The sequence below is a fragment of the Ambystoma mexicanum genome, chromosome 11 (genome assembly GCF_040938575.1).
Source record: "Ambystoma mexicanum isolate Mex_15411 chromosome 11, UKY_AmexF1_1, whole genome shotgun sequence".
Classification (NCBI taxonomy): domain Eukaryota; kingdom Metazoa; phylum Chordata; class Amphibia; order Caudata; family Ambystomatidae; genus Ambystoma; species Ambystoma mexicanum.
The window spans coordinates 266468801-266484981 of NC_090934.1; the positions used below are offsets into that span (position 1 = coordinate 266468801).

Consider the following 16181-nt stretch of genomic DNA (forward strand, 5'->3'; position numbering starts at 1 on the left):
CCAGAATTTACAGATCGGAAATCAGAAAAAGCAACAAAAAAAAAAATCATTCTATGGGAACCAAATCCAAAATGCTTGCAACCCAATTGAGGGACTACATAAAATCATAGCAGGATTCAAATCCCCCTCATGCTCTCGCCTGTCCAATCCAAGCCTTATTCGACAGCCTCTCGCTCCACTTCTACAATGCTGCCAACGAACAACATTGTCAAACTATAAATCCTACCGCCACTGCCCAGTCAACCCCAGCCCCACACCCAACCCCCCCACAATCACAATCTTCCTTTGACTTTCTCCCATCACACACCAAGAATTCATCGGTCTGATGCTCCCCAGAAGACATGTGCCCACCCTCAATGCTAAAACTTAATTGACTGTGCAGGCTACAAACATCTTTGCCAATTTGCCGAAGCCAACAACCTCCTAGACCCAGCGCAATCAGGTTTCAGACCACTAAGGGGAACCAAATCCTCCCTAGTCTCCATATGGGACGACCTAAAAAGAACAGCCAATGCAGATGACTGCGTGGTCCTCATCCTGCTAGATCTCTCTGCAGCCTTCGATGTCATTGATCATTCGATTCTATTAGTCAGGCTACAAACACTAGGAATCAAAAGCACAGCCCTTTCATGGATCCCTCTCTAACCGGTTGCAAATCAAGCACCCCAACCAGTTCACATCCATATCACGTCCCGTTCGTAAAGGTGGCCCCCAAGGAGCATCCACGTCACCACTAATCTTCAACTTCTAAATACAACCCATTCCTGCATTCTGCTCGTACAACCTTACCTGCTACAACTATGCAGACGATAACCAGATCATCCTCAAAATCCCAAACTCCCAAGGCTCTAGCAGCCTGGACCTGTCATTGTGCCTCTCGGACATTGACCACTGGATGACCAACCAGCTCATTCTCAACCCCGGGAAAACTGAAATCTAGTCCGCGGAAATCACTCATCACCCCCTCCCCCATACTAATCCTGTGGCCCAATTCACTAGGACAAGAGCACCGGCACCCTCTAACGTGGTTAAAAACGTTGGATGCGAATTTGACTGAGATTTATCCCTCACCCAAAACCTGTTTCTTCCACCTACATATCCTCAGACAGATTTTCTCCTACCTCACTTATCCCCATCGTTTTCCCAGCCATCAACTCCATCCTTTCCCGCCTACACTATGCAAACTTCCCTACCTAGGAGTCCCAGCATCCCAACTAAAGAAACTCAAGAATCCAAAATGCTGCAGCACGCCTGCTCATTAACCTGCCCGAACACACCATCCCTACCCTGACAGTCCACCACTGGCTCGATGTAGCAACGTCAAAGCCACGTGCAGCACCTTCAAAGCCACGTGCAGCACCTTCAAAGAGCCATGCGCATTCCACAACAACGGCCCTGAATTCCTTAAGAGACAAAATTGTCGCCATCAACGTTCCAGGAACCTCAGATCTCGCACTGCATGCCGCCTAGTGATCCACCCCACAGCTCCATTAGACTTGGCGGGTCCTCCCTCTCCGTCCAAGCACCAATCACCTGGAATTCCCTTCATTACACATTTGCAACATGGAAAAACACCTGAAATTCAGGAAGGCCCTTAAAACCTGGCTCTTTCCAATACTGTCCTAATCCACTGCTCCCTGTGAATGCACCACTAATAAACGCCCCCGCATAGATCACAACTCAGGGGACGGCAGCCCTTGCAGTGGTTTCACCTGACACCACCACATAATGCTCAACACTGCCAGCCGAGTGGTACTCCAGGTAACCCAAAAGCTTTTGTTGTGGCACACCTGATCCACCATCAACCCACCCACAACACGCCCACCGGACAAGCACCCCAGTTAAGCCAGCAGCCGTTGCTTTGGCACACTCACAACATTCTCACTGTGTCCCACACGCGAGTCAACTGAATGAAATAAGTAGCCCAGGGTAGCACACGCCCATCACCAAGTAATTCACTGCCACTATTAACCTGCATCACTCATTCAGGGAAGCTATCACCACTAGCAATCCCCCCACTACAAAGGTATTCCCAAATCTATGTACAAACCATGTCTGTCACACTACAGAAACCTACTGTACTAGTCTGAAACCTACGGTCCTCTAAAGCCTAGCCCCTCCCACCCAGGATTCTCGAATCAAGGTGTAGCCTCCCCTTTGTTTACTATAAGAGACCTACTGCAATTTAGGGACCTAGGACGCTTGCACACTACAGAATATATGTGTAGCCTCCATTATTTACAGTATGATTCAAAACATTTGCATTGTGATACCGAGGCCTCTCACGCACTGTACAGGATTCTCAGATATAGGCTAGCCTCCCATCTGTTTAATATACGCGGATACCTGCTACAGTATGAAAGCTAATCCCATTGGTATAGGACTCAATGCTAGACCTGGACATATATTATGCCAGCCGAGCAATCCCACAGCCTACGGTACATACATCTTCACACCACTAGTGTTGACACAGGCCTCAGGCACGGCCAAGCATCCATGCACGATAGAATACGGCTACGGCCAAGCACATCCCTTGTAGTTCACACAGCCGTCCAGACAAACACCAGACGTACCTCAACACCTCTGTCACTAGCCTACAGTGTCCACTGCCTGAAAGGAAACTGGTATAGCTGGCCTCACATAGACTCTCACAATAGCAATCCATCTCCAACCCTCAACAGAACACACCCATGTGTCCTCTGGCAGCTTAGCCGAGCCTTGCAAGCCACCCAAGTCTTAGAACAGCAATATGCACACATGCATCTCCTAAGCTAAACTCCCTAGAATTTCCAACCACATCGACTACGGTAACAAAGGGCGGTCCAACCGAGGAATAAAGCGCATTGGGCCACCCAAGTGTGCAAAGAGCGCTATATAAATAACCAAATACAATAGAAAATATTGAACGTTTCTACGTGTATCCTACAACCTCCCACGCTAGTCTTCCATGACCTCTACATAAACTGCCTTTCAATGAGCAACCACTCCATCTTTTCACTAAGAAAGTATTCATGGACTAACTAGTCCTCTACATACCACCCACAATTGCTTACTATTTCTCTACTGCTAACATAAGCTCGCACAAACACTAACACCATGTTCCTTTCCCACCTGGTACATCCTCCAGTTTCAAACCCCTTTCACTACACGCCCATATCAATGGACACGACGTACAATCTACTCCTTCAAATCAGCACTTCATCACATTTAACTGGAAAATACACATCCAGGCCTAGCAAGGCATTAGTATTCAGTGCTTGGTTCTACTATAATTCTCCCTTCAACCCGCTCAATTAATGTAAAGCATGTGGCCCAAGATTACTGTATTTATCGTTTGCCCAGGTTTCTGTTCAAAGCACAATATTGTTTCAAAGACAAATTAGATGTTTGCTTTACCCGGGCATAATCCTGGCAGAGTGCAAGTGTGTAACCTATACTGCCCTGCCTTCGATACACACCACCTGGAATAAACTTAACAGAATAGATAAAAAAAATTAACCACCAGACATTAACTTGCATTCAGCAAAACCAGGACTACAATAAAATGTTGTCAAGCAAAAATAGTATTTATTCAAATTTTATGGAAACATGGATGACTGCACTTTCCAAGATGGAAGAGGGGGTGGATCAAAAATAAAAAAGGCAGGGTGAGAATATAAAACAGGAATATTGTCACAATGCTAGGAGATGGAACTCTAGCTCGTATTTTTCCTATAATCACTGCAGGTTATTTGCCGGACCTTCCTACTCAACTTGCAAAGTGAGCAGGAGAATAAGAAAACTAAAAATAAATTGCATCGCAAGACTTAAGACTAGTCATCTCTCACTAGATGGCATACATTGAAGTGGATGAGGGTGGGCATTGAAGAACTAGGTGAATGCACCATTACCTACTTAAAAGTACTCATTCCAACTTTATGAAGCCCAGCACATTCAACAATTACAGACACGCCATCAGGCAGTTAAAAATGTACAGCATCGAAATGTGTTTACTTCAAATCACTTCTGCTACGACTATCGAACATGTACAAAAAAAAAAATAAAATAAAAGATTTAACTTTGTATAGAGTTCCAAATTGTGGCTGAAGCAGGTTAGGTTTCCATTGGTGAGGGTGACCTGGAACCAGATTTAGAGCGGGATCTTACTTTCTCAGGCGATTTGGACCGGGAACGCACGTCTGATCGCTCATCTGTATAAGACCTAGGATTAGACCGAGATCTGGAGCGAGAAGCTCGCTGCACATCGGTTTCAGATTTAGGATTAGATCTGGAACGAGAACGAGAGTATGCACGCTTACCATCAGGATCAGACCTTGGATTGGACCGTGACCTTGAGCGTGACGTGGATTTGGCTTGGTGGTCGGACCTAGGATTGGATCGGGACCTGGAACGGGAGCTGGATCTCACTTTATGGTCAGATCTAGGATTGGACCGTGATCTAGACCTAGAGGGAGATTTTACTTTCCGCTCAGACCTTGACTTTGATCTGGACCTGGACCGAGAGACGGACTTGACTTTGCCCTCAGACCTAGGCTTGGACCTGGACCTGGAGCGTGTGGTAGACTTAACTTTACGATCAGACCTAGGATTGGAACGAGACCTGGAGCGTGATTTCTTTGAACGGGAAGTGGATTTCACTTTTCGATGAGTCTTCGATTTCGATCGTGACCTAGATCGCGAAGCCTTAGAACGGGAGGTGGACTTCACTTTACGGTCAGACCTTGGTTTGGAGTGGGATCTAGAGCGTGAAGGGGATTTTGTCTTGCGCTTCGATCTAGATTTGGATCGTGACCTGGAGCGTGAGGGGGATTTCACTTTACGTTTTGACCTAGATTTGGACCGTGAGCGAGAATGCGAGGTGGATTTTGCCTTGCGTTTAGAGCTAGATTTAGATCGGGAGGTGGATTTTGCTCGTCGTTTGGATCTGGTTTTGGATCGGGACCTAGAACGTGATTTCACTTTGCGATCAGATCGTGGCTTGGAGCGAGACCTGGAACGAGATTTCACTTTACGTTCCACTCTAGGCTTCGATCGGGACCTGGATCGTGAGGTGGATTTAATCTTATGGTCAGACTTTGATTTGGATCTGGATCTTGAACGCAAGGATGCAGTTTTCACCTCAGTATCCGACCTGGCTTTGGATCCGGACCTGGAGCGTGAGGCAGCATTTGCTTTAGAGTTGGACTTTGGGATAGAGTGGGACCTAGAACGTGAATTGCGATTTGTCTCCATGTCTTCTCCATCGCTTTTTGCTTCTTTATCAGACTCTGGTACTAAAGGCTCCTGGGATTGCGATCTGGATTTCTTGCCCTCCTTCTTCCTGCTAGATTTGCCTTCCCGCTTGCTGCGCCTTTTGCTTCTTTCTCCCTTACTGCGGCTCCTACTATCCCGGTCCCCTCTGCCCCGCTTTCTTCCTTTCCTCCTGTCTCTGCTTCTACTACGGCTCTTCTTTTTGGTTTCCTTACCCCTTTTATCATTACTTCTGCTCCCACTTTTTCTATCCCGCCTGTCCTTGCTAGTGCCTTTGCTTTTCTTCTCTTGACTGAGGCTTCTGCTTTCTGCTGCCTCGTTGTCTTCATTAGCTTCAGCAGCCTCCTCGTCAGCCCCGTCTTCCTTCTCCACCTCCTTCTCTTTGCTCTTACTTCGTGCATGTTCAGCGCTTTTACTTCGTGCACGTTCAGCACTTTTGCTTCGGCTCTTCTCTTTGCTAGGTGACCTCTTTTTGCTCAGACTGCGACTCTTGCTTCTAGAATGTGACCGTGACCTAGTTTGGTGGAGAACAAACGAAATTAATGGATTACAAAGTAACCAATATGCTTACAATAAAAGTTTCCACCCCCCCCCAAACCCCCAATTTATTTTCCAGCATGTGGTCTTGTGCTTGCAAACAGCTTTTATTATTCTTAGATTGAGCAAATATCTAGCAACGCCACAGAAGAGGTAGGAAACAGGCAAGTTTCTTTAATATGCTACATACGTCAAAATGAGACCTGCCAACAGACTACAAACAATTCTAACAGAAAATGTACATGTAATTGGCAATCACGGTTTTATGGCCATGTGGAATGTCTGCTGACAGAACTCCTGGTTGATGCCAGGCAAAGAAAGTGCAAGAGGATTACCTCCCTACGTAGGTCAAAGTGTCCGTGATGGGGTCAGAGTAAACAAGAAAATATATATCTTTGCACACTTGGGCAAATGAAAGCAATGAGAAAGGTATTACCCAAATTTACCTTCTACAATTGACCTTTACTATATCTATCCATATAGATATGGGGTGGGCTGGGGGTAATAAATATAATGGGATTGGTAGGGGTTGCAGGTTTTTTTTATTTGAGTGGGGGTTGCGGGTTCCCCCGCATACATGTCCTAAGTGACCTTTTCACGAAAAGGTCAATTAGTATGCATCTGAGAAAAAAGACCAATATGTGTCACTGACGGTCCACATACAAAATAAAGTGCCTGTGGAGGGGATGAGGGACATCAAAATGGAAGGTGGATAGAAAAGAGGTGAAGGAATGATACAAGTCAGTATAGCATTAGCCACTTTGACAGCACACCTAAACCAGGATAGGAACCCAGGTGTCCTAGTTCCAAATTCTATGTCTAGGTCTCCAACTGCGTACAAAAGGTCTGCTCCTACTGGTTTAGGAGCAGCGGTAAACATACATTACTTGTTTAACATGCAGACGGGATGCAACATCTGTTTGAGTTGTGGATTGCAATTTAAAATTACACACTTGGTGCCAGGCAACTTACTGTGTTAAGTTTAGTAATCATTTGTTCTGGTCACACACCACCCTTCATTCACAAAAGAGACTGACTTTTGCAGTTATCAGAATTTAACATTACATTTTGCACACTGCAATTTTACTTTCAGCATTGCTCAATCCCTTCCAAATGCCAGTTACGCCAACCGGACCAATAGCCAAGGTAGAGCAACATGATTTACTATGCGAAATTAAGACAGGTTGCTCCATCTAGCTTTGTATCACCACAAGGGCATTAAAGATGAAAATCTATTACAAGAGGAAGAATCATCCAAGGGACTAATCTCAAAGACCTGCTCATTACTCATTTAATGCACAACTGGTTCACAAGTATGATCTAAAATTATTAATTGGAAGGAGGACCAAAAAAGCTGATCGTGATTGACATTTGCCAGCCTGGAAATATGACAATTTAGGAAACCTTTTGGGGTCAAGTCTATGATCCTCCCTGGAAGGAGGTGGTGTGTAAAATGCGTAAAATGCCTGCAAGGTCATTTTTTGATAGAATATGGATACCACCTTAGGAAGGAGGGCCGAGCCCTCAAGACTACCTTCTCCTGGGAAAAGATCATGAAGGGAGGTTAACATGCCCAATGCAAAGGTTGCAAAGTAATGCATCCGCTCCTGGCCCTCCTCAAGGGGGACCGGGGAGGGTGGGGGGGGGGGTATGACAGACCCTGGATTATTAGCCAAACATTGGAGGGATATTGCCTGACCATAAAATGGAAAGGGGTACCGGAGCAGGAAGGTTTTGTTTACCTGGTGAAAGTCTAAGGCGGAGAGTAGGAACCATAAAACAAGGAAGCCCTAAAAGGTGACTCACTGGCTCAGGTACACGAGAGGATGTCATTCCATCATACAAAGGTATATACTTCCAAATCACCCTCTCCAGTTACCCACAGATTCCCTCCATCCCACCAGCCTAACTTGGAGGACTGGGCTCAGCGGCTGCACCTAATCATGCTATAACAGCCATGCTCCTAGTCTACTACTCTGCCACCCCCCACTTCAGAATCAGTTGTGCACACGACTCCCTGACAGGGCATCACTAGTCACCACGCCAACCCCCTGAAACACTGGCACTGGAGCCACCAGCCTTACACCCCTCACCTCTGGAAACACCATCTTGCCTGCACGGGCATCACCAGACTGGGTACCATATCCAGGAACAGACGCACTGCAAACGACATGCTCATACAGTAGTAAAAATCTAGGCCTACCTCCAGTCACTTCCCGCACCCTGCAAACACCACCCCCAAGCCACCAGCCTCATTTCCAACCACCTCTGCCGGGCCTGAACACCTTGCCAGCGCCCTCATCAACACTCGCTCCATCTGCGGCCACGCCCCCCATATTCATGACCTCCTTGACAACAACCTTGACTTGCTTGCATAGGCAGCTAGCCCTTCCATCTCACCCTACCCACTGGCTACTCTATTCTCAGTACTGATAGGAGTTACCATTATCTCCAAAATATCCCTCCACATCAAGAGCCTCCCCCTTGCCAAGCTACGAACTCCAGCTAAAATTGAACCTTACCCTCAAACCACTGAATATCCTACTGCTCCTCGACAGGACAACCAAATAACATCGACTCCGCAGATGCCAACAGAAGGCCAAGGGCCCCCCACAGCCCAGAAGGCCAAGGGCCCCCCACAGCCCAGAAGGCCAAGGGCCCCCCACAGCCCAGAAGGCCAAGGGCCCCAAAACAGCCTACCCAGTACCCACTCCAAGGGCCGGATCCTTGACTGGATCCCATTTGTCAACATTCCTACCCAAGTCCCCTCCATGTGACCCTGGACAGACTATTCCATGATCAGACTAATGAAGGAATTACTGGAGCCCTCCATTCTTGCCTCCCTTGAGTCTTTGCCCAACAGTAGAGACGGCACTGACATACTAAATGCCTACAACTCTGCTTGTTGGGTCGAAGAAGTGGACAGATGTGCGTACCTCGAGGCAAATTTATAATGCATGCATGGGGATGCTCTGGGAAGTTTCAGGTCTGGGGAAAAGAACAAACCGTGTGAGCACTTCACTGGAATGTCCTGGTGGGGGCAGAGTCCACTACGTACTGAATGTGCAGTAACCTGATGCACTCATTCCCCTGCTAACCAGAGACACCCATGTATTGTACCGTCTTATAACCAGTTGTCTCCAAGCGACCTTCATTGCAAAATCATAAACAGATTTATAAAAAATAAAAGCCAGCCAACTGGGTTAGTGTACGTTGCACATGTCCAAACAATGTATTCATTGGACCTGCTCCTCTCCCCACCATCCAACTGCCCTCAGGACCGCGGGAAGGAGGCACAGCAATAGAATACATAAGCATGTGCAATGTTGACCAAATGGAACATAATGTGCATTTGAAGTATTGCCAAGCCCTCAAATGAAGTCAGCTGCTTTAGTGTATGAAGTGTTTATATGCACTACTCACATCACCTTTTAGTTAACCCATAAATTGGAGTCCCATAACAAATGTGGTCCAGGGCAGCACGTACATTCACAGTAAACAGACTTCAGGATTCTCACCAGTCAGGATTTGCTCTAACCTAACCCACCAGTAAAAGTCCGTTCAAGGTTTCACAAATTGGAGAGCTGAGAGCCATATAGCTCCTGCTTGCTTAGCCTAACACCAACTGCTCCCAGGAGGTACTTTTGGCCCCCTAGACCAATAGATGCTAAACACACATTCTTATGTGAATTTAACTGTGCATTTGGGGCAATTTATAGAAAATAGTCAAATTATGTATCTTGAGGCTAGACTTGCAGAAAGCAATGCACCAGCTCCTTGATCTCCATCCAGTGCTAGCTCCTGGCCACTGGTTAAATCTAGATACTCACGAGAAGTTATAAGCTCTGTAGGGGAGGACTGGTCCAGGAGACCCTCTCGCCTGCGTTTTCTCCCCAGGTGAGGGCTATGGCTCATTGGGCGTTCCCTCGTGCCACCCGGGCCCAGGTGGTGGAGGGCTCACCCGCTGGAGACATTGCCCACACGTATTGATTGCCCATACAAATTTAGCTAGGCCCAGAAACCATTTTTTGTCCGGTAAAGATGGTGTGAGCTCAGCGCACTGTAGCGCGGCCCCCACCCTTGGAGTCACATCCCTGTTGCCGCAGCACCCTGGCAGATCCGCTGCGAGCACGTTCCCACGAACAAGACGGACATGAGCTAGCGCAATACGCTAACATTGTAACAGTTCACCTCCCGCAGTGTACTATCACTATCAGCATGACCCGGCCAGCAGGCCTGAACAATGAGAAGAACGGTAAAATGGTCATCTGATGGCAGACAGTCTTTATATATATGTATATATTAATGTCAAGACCTCTTGCAAAGTATGCTTTCTTCCACAAAATCTCTTATATTACAAACGCCTGTAGAATGTATTAAAATGAGAGAATATTACAAACGCCTGTAGAATGTATTAAAATGAGAGAGCATGCTCCCATGATATAAGCAATGGTGAGCTCACACCATTACAGGTGAATGCTAATAATAAAGGAACGCTCCAGGGATCTGTTTGTTGCGTGTATCACTGGGCAACCTACCTCCCATGGTTTTGCGCCATAACCAAGCTAATGCTGCTAGAGTACACGAGAAAGCGAATGCAACTATACTATGAACTCATGTAAAGGATGCGCGAGAATGCACTTATGTGTGTATGTCTAAGCCCCTTATGTGCCACCACCGTCACGTACAGTGGCGGGTCGTTTTCTATGTACTCCACCGATCCAACTACTACCTCATTTACTGCGAATGTATATGCATGTAACTAAAACACTGTAGCTGCTAGAATATAATGTACAAATATGGTGCTCGGACTGGGTATAATCGAGACACATCCAGCAAAGGTTAAATGCATGTTTTGAAGTGATTTTAAATAAGTATTATAGAAAGTGTTCAAATGTTTGCGATGTCTTTACCTACATTCAGCAACACACGAGGGAGATACCTTTGTGAATGCGTACAAGGCCTCGATGTATCCCCCTCCCACCCTGCGAAGGCTGCCAAGACATGAGAACAGAGGCCGCTCTGCGCTATCCCACCTCCCCCGACCAGACTGGAGCCGCTTCAAAGATTTGTAGCCCCACTGCAGCACCCAAGGCCGCGGCCAGCCACCTGCATTATTTACAACACAGCAGTAAACCCTTGTCTAAACTCAAGCGCCCCCTCGTAAACCCCACAACCCACCGGACCATCTTAGACTTATGGCCCTGTGCAATCAGGACACCCAACACTTTGACAACACGCAGCGGAACATCCATAACTTCTAACAAGGCAGAAAGACCTGTACCGCCCGTCCCAGGCCCCGAAGCTTAGCCCTCGACCTATGGCCCCGGTCAACAGGACACGGGTAGCCAGGCCTCGATATATTACCTCCAGACCCCTCACAAGGTGCATTCCTCCTGTGTTGCATTAACCTATAAAATAACCTATTGGAAGATTTACTAAAGAGAATAAGACTGTAAATGACTGAATGACTGCGGTGTGCATGGCCGAGGGCAAGTAAGTCAGGAAAGGCATTCATCTCTGCCACAGGCAGCATTGCCACACCAACACCGCCCGGATGAACTCAAGCCGACCTGCCAGGCCCAGCCCAACCCACGAGGGTGACCAGTGACGTCCTCCAGCCAAGACCAACCACGCCGCAGCAGCACCTATAGTTAGTCGTCGCCACCCAATCCCAATGAACTTGTGCCCCCTATAGTATGTAGGTTTTGATGACGTTTTTTGTAAATATATACGCCTGTCTTTGCTATTGTCAGAGAGCGCTCTCGGAGTTTGCAGAGTTCTTTGCATGCCCTATTCTGATTGATAAACTCCCATTTACGCTCACCCGCACTCTGTCTTGGCCTTATTCCCATTTTGGGAGAGTCTTTCATTGTCTCTCATTGCGGGGAGGATCGTGCTGTTTGGGGACGCTTGCTTTCAGCTCCAGCTTATCCAGTCTTAATTTCGAGCCCTAGCAGTCTATAATACGGGTCAAAGTAAATCACATTTGAGTGATCGCAAACAAAAAGTATGAGCCTAAAGCCATCAAGTACACATTAATAGGAGCAGTGCACACTTCTCCCCCATGCAGAACAAACCTGCATATTTATAGGGCGGCTATACACAAAGCGGTTCATGGCGCAACAAGGAAAGGAAGGGGGTGAGTTGTTACAGGGATGATAAAACAAACTGTCTTACTAGGTCTAGTGCCATTCAGATGGTGCAAGTTCAGAACCTGCACTAAGAGTACCAAAGGGGACTCGGGGGGTTTAGGTGGATAGAGCACTGGGTGAAGTGTGCAGGAGCAGAAGGTCCACGTGCTAAGTGCAAGAACAGAGCTGGAAGGGCTCGGTGGTTGATTGATATTTTATTTCTATTGCGCTCGTTGTTTCAGAGCGCGACAAGGCAAGGGAGGGGGAGGGGAACAGGGGAGAACAAAAGAGCGATCTTACTAGGCCCAGTGACATTGAGAACGCGCAAGTGCATGGGAGAGGGGGGAGGGGAAAAGTGCATGGAAGGGGGAGAGGTGGAAAGTGCAAAGCAGAGGAGAAACAAATAATAAAGGCAACAAACAGTGGTAATGCAGCCAGCAATTTGCAAGTGCTCAGTTTAAGGCAGCAGACAGGGTAGGTCCGATAAGTGCAGGAAGAAAAAGGGGGGGCTGTATGGGTACAGACAGACCCCAGTGTAAGGGGTGGCCCGGAGGCAGTGCGGGAGGGTGACAGGATGAGCAGGTACCTGGGCCCAAAAATACAGGATGGCCAGGTGCACAGTGCCAAGAGAGAACATATCAGCAGGGGAGAGGGGGAGCGAAGGCAGAAGAAAAGAAGGTCTTGAGGTGCTTCTGGAACCGGAGATAGTTCTCCTCAAGTTTTAGGTGGCAGGGAGGCTGTTCCAGAGGGAGGCCCCAGGCGAAGACAGATCTACCCCCAGCTCGTTTCTTAGAAAAACGACTGACCCCGAGTGAGTTGGAGGTAGAGGATCGAAGAGCTCGAGGGGGGAGGTATTTGCGGAGGGATAGTTGAAGGTATTTTGGACCCAGGCCCCAGAAAGCCTTGTGGACAATGCAGAGGGTTTTGAATTTAATGCTTGCATCCACTGGGAGCCAGTGAAGAGATTTCAGAGCTGGAGAGATACAATACCAGGGCTTGAGGCCAAGGACAAGTCTCGCAGTCCTGTTCTGGATTAGTTGCAGAGGGCGGAGATTAGAGGCAGGTAGATTTAGAAAGGCTATTACAATAGTCCAAGCTAGAGAGAACAAGAGCTTGAGATACCATGAGCTTCTGGGGGAAGGAGAGGAAAGGCAGAGTACCTCTGAGGAGGTGGAGTCGGAAATGTGACTTTTTAGAGACCTCAGATGTGGGCGGAGAAGGAAAGGGTGGAGTCAAAGATGACCCCGAGGTTCTTAGCCTCGCAGGTGGGGGTAGGAGGAGTGCCAAGGGAGGCCGGCCAGAGAGTGAGGGGAAAGGAGGGTGAAGGTGTGCCGATGAGGAGGATCTCCATCTTGCTGGCATTCAGACAAAGATCATTGGCGTCACACCAATCTTGAATGGCAGTTAGGCAATCAGAGATGAGAGAGGGAGAGGAGGTGGGCAGAGGGCAGCCTGAAAATGAGTTGAGTGTCGTCAGCGTAGCACTGGAAATTTGAGCTGAAAATGGCAATGCAGTGGGCGAGAGTTGCCAGGTATTGGTTGAAAAGCCAGGGCGAGAGGTTAGACCCCTGGGGAACACCACAGGTAGAGAGAAAGATAGATGAAATGAAGGACCCAAGTTGGACCTGGGAGGGTCGATCTGAGAGGAAAGAGGTTTTCACGGAGACGGTTGAGAAGGATGGTATGGTTGACCGTGTCGAAGGCAGAAGAGAGATCGAGGAGGAGGACAGAGGAATGAGAGTCAAGGTTGGTGAGCAGATCTTCACGGATGTTTAGGAGAGCAGTTTCCGTGCTTCTGGCAGCTATGAAGCCAGACTGGTGGTCATGGAGACAGCCAACAGAATTGGAATGAAGGTTAAGCTGAGAAATGGCCAACTTTTCCAGGAGTTTGCCAAGAAAGGGAGTAATGAAAATTGGGCGATAGTTAGCTGGACAAAAAGGATCAGCTGTGGGTTTCTTGAGAAGAGGATGCACAAAGGAGTGCTTCAGAGGGGAGGGGAAGGATCCAGAGGCAAAGGAGTGGTTGCAAAAATCAGCAAGGGCCGGAGTGAGGGTGTCAATGTGGTGCAGGCCCAGCCAGGCTAGTGCAGGGTGAGGGAGCCCAGAAGGCCAGAGGGGTTTGGACTTGATCCTCACAGCAACTGGGAGCCAGTGGCGAGATTTTAGGGCTGGAGGGAAGCGAAAGATGCCCCGCAGTCCTATTGTGAATTAGTTGAAGGGGGCAGGGGAAGAGTTAAGACAGGTTGAGGAAGAGGCTGTTGCAGTAGTCCAGCCTGGAGAGGATCACAGCACTGTAGACATTGGATTTCTTGAGGGAAGGGGAGGGAATGCCCCTGAAAAGATGCAGCTGAAAGTGGGCCTTCTTAGCAAGGTTGTGATGTGAGAAGTAGAGGAGTCGAAGATTACACCCGGGGTTTTTCCCTCAAGAGGGTGAAGGGGGGCCCCATGGAGAGAGGCCAGAGTGTAGGAGGAACTGGGGTCCCAATGAGAAAGATCGTAGTCTTACTGGCATTAAAGCAGAGATCGTCATCAGCGCACCATGCCTGAATAGCAGACAAGGAGGTGGCGGCAGAGGGAAGCTTGAAGGGGAGTTCTGTGTGGTCTGCATAACACTGGAGCTAGGAGACATGGCAGAGATCAAAGGGCTAGGGGGGCACGGTAGATGTTGAAAAGCCAAGGCGAGAGAGCCCCGAGGGACAACAGAAGTGGAGAGTGAGGTGGGGGAGAGAAAAGGGTCCAGTTGAACCAGGGATGGCCATTCAGCGGACAAATTGAGGAAGCCAATATAACTGCTCTAAAAAGCTTTTTCAGATTGTTTAATCTTTAGAAAAGCCTAGTGTCCTTTCTACGGCTATAGCCCCCATGGACCAATTATGTTCTGACATACAGTGCATCTTTAATGGGTCGTCGTGGGACAAAATCAGGGCTTCACTAACACCCCCGCCTGTACACCCAAATTAATGTTGGAATGCACGTTTAGCTTTGCTCCTGCATCTCTCGCGGATATGGCTACCCTCTCCACCATGTGTTCATCCCAGTGTTCACCATTCCAGCTAACCTTATCCTAGATCATAAGGAAATTGTTGCTCCTTTTTGAAAAGTTTTGTCAACTCCCTTTTCTATGTGTTCAAGTGCCCGATTCTATAAAAAGCTAATATCACCCCTCTGATTAAAAAGCCAGGACTTGACCCAGGTATCCTTTATCCCATTACCAAATGTCACTTCCTTCTTAAGGTACTTTATAAAAAAGTGCCCATCAAATGCACGCATTTGAGAAATGTATTATCTTGCACCCAAGATAGTCTGGTTTCAGACATCACCACGGTACAGACGTCTTTGCTAGAATTTCAGACGCATGCATATGCTGTGACTGAAGGCAGACCCAGCCAAGACATTTTTATTACACCAGTAGCGCGTTTACAACTCAGTCATTAACTCTCAGAAGACTGCTGAGTGCAGAGTTTGTTGACATGGCTTGATTAAAGAGCTCAAAGAGTTCCCATGAGTAGTTTTGGGTGGAGGGGCAGAAACTGGGTAGGAATGGCCATAGGGATTAACAGTCCAAGATTAAAAAGAAGAACAGAGGGGGCAAGCAAAAACGAACAAACTCAGCATTCGTTCCCTTAACATACCTGGACCGAGAGCGGCTCTTTGACCGACTGCTTCTGCTGCTTCCACTTCGGCTTCTGCGAGAATATCTGTTTCGAGACCGAGATCTTCGAGATAAAGTATACAAATAATTAAATTATTCAGGATTTAACACATTTCAGTCCCTCAGCTACACAATTGGGCGATCGTCTGCATGCTTCATGAACTGGCACCCAAATACTATGGAGAACAAATAAACAATCTAACCTCAGTGCCAAACTACCAATTTCGGTGATAAAAAGTTCTGTAATACACTGGTTCATAGCCTTTGGCCCGGCCAGTTTAGGTTGGGTATTTCCAAAACCAAGGCCGACAAAATTGTATAAAGACTGCCCACACCCCTGCGTTCCACTCTACTTCAACCTCCTAGGCCTAGCCCCATAGTAGGAAATAGCCATAAGCTAGTGTTAACTGACTCTTGGCAAATAAAATGTAGCGCTATGTGGATAATTGTGGCTGTGCCCAGCTAGTCTCTGAACTCGCAACCAACTGCTTAACTGCCATCCACCACTGGATGGCGTGTTATTTTGCATTTATATAACGCCTTATATACCATTGGTATGGTCTGAAGGCACTGGTAGGTTGAACGCCCCTGGGAACCGAAGTTCAGAT

At 47.6% G+C, this 16181-nt stretch overlaps 1 protein-coding gene across 2 annotated transcripts in view; it reads right to left on the reverse strand.

Moving 5' to 3' along the window:
* Positions 1-3545: 3545 nt before the first annotated feature.
* Positions 3546-16181, reverse strand: part of SRSF4 (serine and arginine rich splicing factor 4) — a 28731-nt gene continuing 16095 nt past the window's right edge. For both annotated transcript variants that reach the window (XM_069623004.1, XM_069623005.1), the window contains 2 exons: positions 15554-15637; positions 3546-5764 (listed from right to left, as the gene is read on the reverse strand). In XM_069623004.1, the coding sequence (XP_069479105.1) occupies positions 4093-5764; positions 15554-15637 (1756 nt within the window). In that variant the 3' untranslated portion in view covers positions 3546-4092. The remainder of the gene's footprint in view (positions 5765-15553; positions 15638-16181) is intronic.